Source organism: Pelecanus crispus, chromosome 6 (genome assembly GCF_030463565.1).
Source record: "Pelecanus crispus isolate bPelCri1 chromosome 6, bPelCri1.pri, whole genome shotgun sequence".
Lineage (NCBI taxonomy): Eukaryota > Metazoa > Chordata > Aves > Pelecaniformes > Pelecanidae > Pelecanus > Pelecanus crispus.
Window position 1 is genome coordinate 17,360,479 of NC_134648.1, and position 11,328 is coordinate 17,371,806.

At 44.1% G+C, this 11,328-nt stretch overlaps 1 protein-coding gene across 1 annotated transcript; it reads left to right on the forward strand.

Annotated features, from left to right (window-relative positions):
- The first annotated feature begins 2,913 nt into the window (after positions 1-2,913).
- On the forward strand, positions 2,914-9,693 carry LDHA (lactate dehydrogenase A). Its single transcript, XM_075712344.1, has 8 exons — positions 2,914-2,932; positions 4,571-4,705; positions 5,456-5,573; positions 6,347-6,520; positions 7,006-7,179; positions 8,039-8,156; positions 8,591-8,714; positions 8,900-9,693. The coding sequence occupies exons 2-8, from the start codon at positions 4,580-4,582 to the stop codon at positions 9,062-9,064; spliced, it is 999 nt and encodes a 332-aa protein (XP_075568459.1). The 5' UTR covers positions 2,914-2,932; positions 4,571-4,579; the 3' UTR covers positions 9,065-9,693.
- The last annotated feature ends 1,635 nt before the right edge of the window (positions 9,694-11,328 follow it).

Here is an 11,328-nt window from a genome sequence, read left to right on the forward strand (position 1 = left end):
AACTTCTTAATCCACCCTTGAGATTTCTGATAGAACAAGATGCTCAGTGAACCCAGCGTAATGCAGAACAACAGAATGACATTGTAAGATTTCCTTTTATTCTGCATTCATGCGGCATCAGGCCTACTCAGCATCTACTCGCACTTTCCTTTCCTTAGCTACCAGTCTCCTCTGACATGACACATCTCACAAGCATCGCTCATTCCTCAAGCAGCAGCAAGGAACAAAGCACATCTAGTTTTGCAACTGATAGGTCATTATATTTAACCTCCTTTGGTAGAAGTGCTAGTCTTTATAATAAGAACCAAAATTTTGCATTTTTCTGGCTTGTTTCATGCAAATCTCCTTATTCTATGTTTCAAGCATTTTTAGATGCTTTCTCACCTGTGTTTTTTGTTTCTTTTGTTTTGCCAATGGACTATCAAAGAAACGGTGAGGCTTTGGGCTACCATTCCCATCCGATCGCCACAGCAGAAGGGAATTGTCACTGAGATGGTCTGTGACAAGGTGTTAGTGTGCTTTGAACAGCGGCAGAAAATTCCTTCAGCTGTAAAGCAGAGTTTGGTAGATGAGTACAAGCCTTAGGTGTGATGAGATATACCCATCTTCACACCATCTGCTCTGGTCTAGCATGACTGAGGGCCATGTTTTATGCTTGCACACATTGTGAGTGGGATGAGGTCGTGGAGAGATCAGGGTCTCCATGATAACCTCCTCATTTGTAAATTGGCTAACTTTAGTGACTAAGAGGTAAGCTTAGTGAGTTTAAACTAAAAAGAGGTAAACTAAAGTGAGTTTAGAAGAGAGAAAAGACATCCCAGACAAAAGAGAGATGGAAAGACTGGTATGGGTAGAGGAAGACAAAGGAATTAATTAGTAAGGAAGGCCTTCTGCCATTGCAAGATAAACACCTCAGAAAGGAAGTCAAGTACATCCTAGAAGCCGCAAATAGATATTGCAAAAAATCAGCTAGAGTTAGAATCCCAAAAGGAAACTAAGACAAACATTGCAAAGGTACCGCAGCTACAAGAAATTAAAAAAAAAAGAGGAAGACAAAAGGGTCACCATAAAACAAGAATGGGAAAATAAAAAGGTAATGCAGCTACTCACACAAGATTAAACACATGATTCTCTGATTTTCATTATGGATGAACATGTTAATCCATGGGGTAAAGACAGGATGCCCAAGAGGAGGGGTAGAAGGGAGAAATGGATACAAGATAATAAATGAACACAGCCAGCTGGCGAGCAAAACTCAGAGAGTCTACTGTGCTCCAACTGGAGGAACCAGACATTCTCAATCCCAGAATCCTGATGCACAGTAAACCACAAATCCAGGTGCAAAGATTTTAAGTAAATTTGCTGACTTGGAGGCATTACCACAGGACCAGAGAACAGCAAGTATTTAAGTGAGCCATGGTGGAAGCAGTTTGGGCCTGTGTTTTTGATGTCACTGCAGTTCTTCAGGAAAACTTATGAAGGAAAGTTTAACTACAAATATGAAATTCAGTGAATAAAGGGATAAAAAGTAGCATGGGTTTACTAAAAGCCAGTTTTGTGGGACAAGCCTGTAGCATAGCATAAAATTGAAACTTCAGGCATCCAGGAAATAATATTTTTTGCTCTTTGTTAGTATCCTAGCAAGAAGTACGTGGAGAAGGACTTGGCTTTACTAACCAACCACAGGGTGACAGGGAGTTGACAGCGTGGCGTGACTGTGAAAAAGACAAGTGTGAGTCCAGTCATGGTATTTCCAGTAACGACAGGAAAACATTGGTGTTCCTGTTTGAGGCATCACTGGGAAGACTGCCTAAAACACTCCACATGGCAGCCTCTCTCAAGAGAAAAGCATTCAAACTGAGAGAGTCCCACAGAAAGATTTTAGACTGGATATAAGGAAGAGATTTTTTGACAATGAGGGTGGTGAAGCACTGGAATGGGTTGCCCGGAGAGGTGGTAGAGGTCCCATCCCTGGCAACATTCAAGGTCAGGTTGGATGGGGCTCTGAGCAACCTGCTCTGGTTAAAGCTGTCCCTGCTCACTGCAGGGGGGTTGGGCTAGATGACCTCTAAAGGTCCCTTCCAACCCAAAGCATTCTGTAAAAGGACGGCCGAAGGACCAGAGCACGTCGTGCATCATGCTAGACTGAAAAGGCTTGGCTTATGTAGCTTAACAAAGCAAACGAGTGGGAATTGGATGTGTAAATACATGGAGAGGGGAAGTAAACGCCAGAGAAGGATGTCTGTAACAAAAAAACCCCAAACATCTATAGATTTAGATGGAAATTAGAAGCAGGTTTCTAGCCACCAGACAAGAGGCTCCATCTGCAACTACGGCCGTAAACCTGAACGGCTTGTGCCGGTCATAGAATCGTTTAGGTTGGAAAAGACCTTTAAGATCATCCAGTCCAACCATTAACCTACACTACCAAGTCTACTCTAAAGCAATCAAGGGCAGACTAGACTAAACCATGTCCCAAAGTGCCACATCTACCCGTTTTTTGAACACTTCCAGGGATGGGGACTCCACCACCTCTCTGGGCAGCCTGTTCCAATGCTTGACCACCCTTTCCGTGAAGAAATTTTTCCTAATTTCCAACCTAAACCTCCCCTGGCGCAGCTTGAGCCCATTTCCTCTCGTCCTAAGCCCATTTTCTCTCGCCCATGAGAGGGAGGAGCTCCTCCTCGCCCGCCTCAGCCTCCCTCACGGTGCCCAGCGCTCCCGTCCCCCTCGCCTCACCCCCAGCTTCCCCGCTTTTAATGCCGGCCCGGTACCACTTCCCCCTCCTCTCCACCCCGACGTGTCGGCGGGCACGTCTCCACCGTGGCGGCCCGCCCCACCTCGCGTCAGCCGCCCGGCCCCCTACTTAAGGCGGCGGCCGCCTTCCCGCCTCACCGCTACAGCCGCCGCCGCGCTTGGGGGAGGACGCTCGGTACGTGCGATCGTCTGGGCGGGTTAGGGGGGTGCTTGCTCTGGGGAGGAAGGGGGAATGCGGGCACCGCTGGCCGCCAGCTCCCCGGGGGGGACTCGGTCGAGCAGGCGGCGCCGAGCGGACGCTCGGCGCCGCCTGCTCGACCGAGTCCCCCCCGACCGAGGAAGCGAGCGGGCACAGCCCTGAACTTCAGCCCGGCGCCACCTTGGGTGCGGTGTGGCGAGGCACCGCGCCCTGCTCGGCGGCCTTGGGCGAGCGGTGTGATTTCCCCACAGCCCGCCCATCCACCCTCCTTGAGATTGCCCCGCCATTTCCTCTCCTCTCCCCCTCGCCTGGCGGGTATTAACTTGCTTCCCCTAATCGGCGGCAAGAGTGCGTGTGGCCCCCCAGGGACCTGCCTGTTTGGGAAGGGTGCTGGGAGTGACCCTGCAAAGGGCTGCGAGGGTGGGCTTAGGGCTGCGTTTGAAATAACAGCGCTAAGGCACCACCTCGGGTTCTGGCGCTCCCCTGACCTGCTTCTTTCAGGGGAATAGCACTCTAAAAACAAAAATTTTGAGTATTAAGCGTAACTGAGGAAATGCTCCTCCCTAGCCCTGCACGCTAAAGTTCTTATAGTGCAAAGGGAGAACTTTGCATATGGAGAGAGCATGCACTATACTGGGCCATGCTTCAGGAGACTTCTGCAAATGAGGGCTGACATATCTTGGTTAACTTCTCCTAAATATGGGCACTGCTGCCTTTCCTGTCCACCACCCCCAGTCCTTACCTGCTCTGCCAATGCTGCCTGGCCTTTCCTGCCCTGAACAAGTTGCCGCCTGTTCAGCCCTAACTTTAGAACCACGCTGTGTCTACGCTCGCATCCATTTGCGAGGCTGCCCCTGCCTCGGGCTCTTGGAGCAAGGCAGAAGCTGGGCTGCCGCCAGCGCGGCGGCACCACCTGGGAAAGCACGGTGTCGGCTTCTGCAGGGACCCCGGGGTGAAAGCACAGTACTCTGTCATTGCAATGGCATTTCACTACACCTGTGGCTGTCAGATTAGAACCCATATAACCAGCTTGCCATGCAGCTGGTAGCTAAAAAAAAAATTGAGGGTAGTAGGAGAGATGGTAACACCAGACTCTAGATATCTTAATTCAAAACTATGCAGTTTCACTTCAAAATAAATCCATAAAGTTGACTTTGAGGATCACGCTGTCCTTAAGACAGGCTTGCCTAAGTGTTGTATAACTTCAGCTCTGGAAAGGCTTCGGGGCACAGAATACCAGTTTTTCAGGCCAGTGGAATGGAGATTGCCAGACTGTGCTTAGAAGTACTAAAATGGCTTCCTCTACCTGAATGTAATATGGATGATCATTTACAACATTCTACTAATGCTGCTGGAGTGCCACCCAGCTATATAATCAATGGTTCTCAGGCCGTATTTGAGGGAAAGCTATAGTGAGCCTAAACAGTGCATTGTCATCAATAATTCAGTTTTTTAATCATTGTGCTGTATATAGGCAGTACTGCCAGATGTTTCAGGCATCTGACTTATACTCGTTTTATCATCCTGGAAAAAGTCCATCATGCTTGATAGAAATATTCTGGTGTCAGTAAAAGCTCCAAAGCCTGGAGAAATAATTTGTTGCTTTCCTTGCAGCAGTGCACCATGTCTGTCAAGGATCAGCTCATCCACAATGTCCACAAACAGGAGCAGAGTCATGCCCACAATAAGATCAGTGTGGTTGGTGTGGGTGCAGTTGGAATGGCCTGTGCTATCAGCATCCTGATGAAGGTAAGTGTCAAGCATGGGATGAAGCAGCACAGTTGTGACTGCCTGAGGTCTAAAAGAGGGGCAAAAAGTAATCTCCCTTAATAGACTAATTGGGCTAGCACACAAGATGAACTTTTGGTCGTCCGTTCTTTTCTTTGGGCCTGAAATGAAGCAGCAATCTTCAAGCTATTGACAGAGAACAAATAGCTGTAGTTCTTGTAAACCATGTTTATCCCAGTATCAGACGGAACATGCTCTATGTATCGCTTTGACTTAAGAGCTGCATTTACCTTTGAACGACTTCCAGAATCCCTTCTAAGAACTGAGGCATCATTTTGTCTGAAGCAGAGAGTGTGATGGAATACTTCTTTGTGGACTGGAAAAAGTGGTCCTAGACACTCAGAATGACTTGTCCTCTGCATTGCATTATTATACTGACAAAGCCGTGTTTAACATCAGGCTTGCTTTTCTTAACTGTTAAATGGGTTGTTTATGAACAGCTATCAAACTGTTCTTCATCATTGTCATGCTAAACTGTACAACTATTCCACACGGAATGTGGGTATGAAAAGTACAAAACTAACTCAATAAAGTGGATGTCCCAGGAGACTAATTCAAGTACTGTGCTTGGGAACAAGTGAAGTGATACAGATGAGCAAAATTGTTTAAATAGATCACTGCTTTTAAAAGAATTGTAACTTCACAGTTTACAAATTGGGTACTTTGCTCAGAGAGGCAATAAACTTACTATTTAATCTTGGTCTCTTGTAGGACTTAGCTGATGAACTTGCCCTTGTTGATGTTGTGGAGGACAAGCTCAGAGGAGAGATGCTAGATCTCCAGCATGGCAGCCTCTTCCTTAGAACACCAAAGATCGTCTCTGGCAAAGGCAAGTAGTTGGCTCTAATGTGCTTGTTATTTCCACATGGAGATAGCCGCTGCAGATCTCAAACTGGTCATCCAAGTCTAGCACTTAGCCTGTCCTCCTAATTGTCAGGAGGAAAGCTCAAATAATTTCTGCTCAGCTGACATTCAGTTTCATATACCTTGTTTTTCATATACCTTTGTTTCATATACGGGTCCAGCTGGGAAGCCTCTGTTCCATAGTTCATCACTCAGTATAGAAAGATGAATTTCTTAAGTACTCCTGCACCTTTGAGAATTTTATTTCACAGCCAGTTAGCCCCTGAATGTGTTACTGCTAACTTCTTGGCCATAAATGCCTGACAGCTTTACGTTCAGTGGCAACCTGACTAGGGCAAGTGCTAGCCATCTCATACCTTAATTAAGGTATAGCTCCCGTGTCCACAGGTAGTAGGTTACAAGGGCAGAGCCTTCTTCCTTTTCTACACAGCACTTGCACTGGATGCCATCCCAACAGCTACCCCATACCTGTCTGTGCCTGAGAAGTATGTAATACCACTGCCCAATTCTACATGTTAAGACTTTGACATGCCCTTAAGGTTGCCACATGTGGCGATGAACCAGAGTCTTAAAAGAAAACTTTTCTATAGAAGCAAAGTCAAGGGTAACAATTAGCAGGAGAATTTCAGCACCCTCAAGCTTGAGAATTTTAGATACCAATACTAAAAGGAACTGAGAAGTCCTGTTCTGAACTATGTGTAGAAAGAGCTCATGTTTGACACAGCCTTTTGTCTGCAGATTACAGTGTGACTGCACACTCCAAGCTGGTCATTGTCACTGCTGGTGCCCGTCAGCAAGAAGGAGAGAGCCGCCTTAACTTGGTCCAGCGCAACGTGAATATCTTCAAATTCATCATTCCCAACGTTGTTAAATACAGTCCTGACTGCAAGCTGCTTATTGTCTCAAACCCAGGTTTGTCTTGTGTTGCCTTAACAAGAGGATTTAGCTTAGAGAATAGTGCTTTCTTCAGTAAGAAAGTAAGGTGGCATTAGTATACTAATATGACCAAGCATAGGCTTTTAGAAAATACTTATGCCACATAACCACATAGCAAGAAGTGCCATCTTCCCTCTCAGCACTCAGTAAGCTGGTCCTCTGAAAAATAAACCAAGTTGCCTCCAACTTGGGTCTTCACAGTTGCCCTTAAAGTGGTATTTAGCGTAGGACACAGTAAGGGGCACTGATAATTGCATGTGTAGCATAAACAGCCTCTCAGTTCTGCCTTTAAAGCAGTCATTATGTTAGCCCACTGCAGGGCCTGGCGATGGGCATTACTTTATGCTCTATTCCACATAACTAGTGTGCAGATAAAACCCTTACAGATGAATGGAAGATACGATCCTAGTTACCACACTGCTCGTGAGTGGCACTTGTTATTTTCCCTGTTCTATTTACAGTGGATATTTTGACCTATGTGGCCTGGAAGATCAGTGGCTTTCCTAAACACCGCGTGATTGGTAGTGGCTGCAACCTGGACTCTGCCCGTTTCCGCCACCTCATGGGAGAAAGACTGGGCATCCATCCTCTGAGCTGCCATGGATGGATTGTTGGAGAGCACGGAGATTCCAGTGGTAAGGGTGAAATCTGGCTGGCTGTTACACACAACTTTTTCTGATGGTTTGTTTGCAAGAAACATTATCTAAAAGCTACAGCAAAATATTGCTCAAAAGCCTTTGCACTGCAGCACCTTAAGAATACAAGTTCTGCTTTAAGTCTTCTGCTGTGTAGGGTAACCCTAGATGATCTATATTTGACCTGAGTTACTCCGCTTGGAAAAGGTCATTACTGTAACCTGAGGAGGCTAAGAATTTCTAGGCTAAGTTGTTCCCATAACTCTCCAAAAAAAACCAAACTGAAGCAGCAAGAGGGTAAAGTTCTCTGCAAGGGACTCCCAAAGAGCTGCACTAGAGCTACTGGTAGTCACTCAGTTGTCTTTACTGGTGTCTCTTGATTACTTTAAGAACTATATACAGGAATTGAAGTGCAGAGGCAAGTCTAGAGGACAGGAGAAAGAGCAGCTTTCTCCTTACTTAACCTGTACTTCCTCTAGCAGCACCAGAGCAGTACTGTCTCAGTACTGTCTGCTTCCTGACACTCAGAAGGACTCATTTAGAATAAATTATTTTGAGAAACCTTTGCAAAATACAGAGTTACTGTCATTTTAGTTCATGTTGCCTAGGTCTTTTGCTTTAATAAAGGTATATTCAAACATTGTGACATCATGCATAAAGAAAGATGTTTGTATGCTTGTAGGTTCTCAGCCCACAATTTAGATTGGCCTCGTAAGTCATAATATATTTAAAGTCATATCTAAATCATAGTGACACCTGTGTTGCACATTAATCCAACTAGATCTTAAGTTAACTGTTCATTTGAGGAGGACAAAACTAAGTTTTCTTGTGAGATAATTAATCTATGTGCAACTCTCAGTACCTGTCTGGAGTGGAGTGAATGTTGCTGGCGTCTCCCTGAAGGCTCTTAATCCAGACTTGGGAACTGCTGCAGACAAGGAACACTGGACGGAGATCCATAAGCAGGTGGTGGACAGGTAAATATGGGACACCCCACCCCACCCCCTAACACAAGAACAAATGATGAAGAGCTATAGTACCTCTGAACTGCAGTATCCATATCTGGTTTCATAAATACCATAGTAGCCCAAAACAAATGTTAAGATGCAGACATAATAGATCTTGACATAGTATTTTAAGGAGTAATGTAGATTTGGCAGAGTTAATTTTTCATCGTTAGTGAACTTTGAATTAGGGAAGTGCTTTAACTTCCAAATTTCCAGTATAACTGTGGGGAGCAGTATAAAATGCAAACAGAATTCTTCACTGCTGAGTTCATTTCAGTCCTGTCAGCGAGTAAGTCAAGCTTCTGATGTGTCCACATTAAGGCACCTCCAAAAGCCCTTCCTACAAACTTCAAGTATTTCAGTTGATGGTACTTGTCCTTTAATGAGCAACTTTGTCTCTGCAGTGCCTATGAGGTCATCAAACTGAAGGGGTACACATCATGGGCTATTGGCCTTTCTGTGGCGGATCTAGCTGAAACTATTATGAAGAATTTGAGAAGAGTGCACCCGATCTCTACCATTGTTAAGGTGAGCAGCCCCTTTTTGCTAACTTTTGTCTTACTGAGAACTAAAAACCTTGGGAATTCTGAAGAACAGTGACAACTTTCTAGTTTAATTTCAACTAAATTTAGTTGAGTTTTCCTGATAGGACATTCTATAAAATACATAGATGTACATGAATTCTAGCCTAACCATCCTTACCTACTTTTCAGGGCATGCATGGAATAAAAGAAGATGTCTTCCTAAGTGTTCCTTGTGTACTGGGCAATAATGGCATCACTGATGTAGTGAAGATGATCCTAAAACCTGAGGAAGAGGAAAAATTAAGGAAGAGTGCAGATACGCTCTGGGGAATCCAGAAGGAACTACAGTTTTAAATCTGCCCAAGCAGTTCACTCTGCGGTTTAATGGGTTTCGTGGTTTGTCTTACGTTGCACTTACCAAGTAGGTCAAGTCTTTCAATGTATGTATCTCAACTAGAACACACAAAAAGCTCAAATCTGAACAAACGACTTTCCTGAAGATGGCATTAGGAAACTGTTCTAGGGTTTTTCCTGTTCGAACACCCATGTTCTTAGCCAGAGCTAGATAACCTACTCAGTCTTGTACAGTGAAGTGGTGTGACAGAAATCAGCATTCAAAGCAGCACTGCCTAGAAAACCCTTTGCCTCATCTTGTTTAATGTTGGTTCAGAACAATAAGTAACTAATTATTACATAATGTGAAACCAAAGACTATTTTCTTGCAGTTAAAGGATTGTCAAGCCAATTGACCAACCTTCTCTGCTGGCTGAATAGCTTAAATATTTCACTGTTGGTAGGTCCAAATGTATTTTCCTAACACTGCTTTGGAATTTCTGTGTATACTTTTTTTTTTGAGAACCTTATTTTTGTGTACTATGTCAGCCTAGTTGTAAGTTTGTTTCCTGAGCATGTTTAAAAAATGTTAAGGTTTCTGTATGCAACAAGACAGTGATGTCCAACTGTAGTACCAGCTCCAACACCAAATAAACCACAAACTGTTATTTCTGTCTCCTAGTTTTTCTTTTGTCTCCAAAATGCTGCTCCACTCGCACCCATCTAAACCAAACAATTCTATTTCTTCAGTAATGCTAACTCCAACCTCACCTGTGTAATAATGTTTTGTGTGCAGCTACTCTGTTGTAGGCTCCAGATACTTAATGTAGTGAACTTTCTAACACTCTCAAGGTAGGAATGAAAAAACAGAAACAGCAGTATTTAAATAATCAGAAGTTAAACTTGATTCCCATCTTAAGGCAAAGAAATGGGCTCTATTGATACTGTGTTATGGGAGGGGAGAAACAATGGAGCAAAGGAAGCATCTTCCTTACCTGTACATACAAAAATGCCTGTAGGAAGAAATCTCTCTGCATCCATAAAGAGTCAGCTTGCTGCTAAGCACAGAAAAGCATCTCTAGAATAGCAGCTATGCATAGAAACAATGACCAAAGTTACTCCTAAAGCCCAGAGTAAGTTAGATAAGGAAGAATTAACCATCTTTTCTGTCATTAATATTTTTAAAATTATACCTCATTACAGTGAAGAGGGAAAGGTCTTATTCTTAGCTTTTTCTAACATTAGGACACAGAAATAGATCACCTGATAAAGTCCAGGTTAGATTTTTAGTATGGACTGCAGCTGGTGATACTTCTCAGAACAAAGTATTATAGAATAAGCTGAAAGTGCTTGTGAAGCAACTTTGGTAACACAGGAAAAGCTGTAGCTACTGTACCGCTTTCTCTTCTATCCATGTGACCAAAATCACACCTGGAAATAGAGCACATAGCAGTAGGGTTTTATGCAGATGGCAGGAAGATGGTATGAAGCCCTTTTCAAAGCTTTCAGGAGATCCACAGGACTTGCAATTTTACTGTGTGAAGTCTCACCTAGCTTTTTAACATGAACTCCAATCTCTTCAGATGCAATGGTAACCTGAAAAGCCTTATGATAAATGCTCAGTTTTCAGCCACACTGGTTTTCAAGCTAGCTTTGCTCCATTACAAAAGCAAACGGAAGAGGACAGCAGCATGCTGCTGAGAGGTGACAAGAGCTGCACCATGAATCCCTACAGCACTCCTCTGTACAACGTACCCTCTTTTGCAGGCAGAGCAGTGTTTAACCATCAGGCTTGTCAACACAAGCTCTGTCCCAGCTAATACAGCCAGAACCCATGCTTCCTGTGGCATTCTGCTGTGTAGCATTTTCTGCCTGGCAGGTAGTGCAAAACCAAACATAGCAGCCTTTCTTTTTCCTAGCATTTTCTAGTGGAAAAATGCAATACACATCAAGGCTTCTTAAGGCACCAGAAGGTGTAGTCCTCCACTATGACCATGATCTGGTGGTAGAATAGGCAAGTCAACATAACAGTTACTAAGCTCACTTCAAGAAAACAATCCTTGGATGTCAAACAGCAGGGCCTTGAAATTTTCAGTTTCCAGCTTTCACTGGTCATAACAGAAGTGAGTTACACTGAAGCGTGAATTTTTCTGGTTCAGGACACTGAAATGTCTTCCAAATCTCAGAAGTGAAAGTATGGTTAAGCTGACACTGCATAAGCCAGGTCTGTTTGTAAAGAAAGTGCATCATACACAGTTCTGTAGAGGAAGAAAGTATGCAACGAG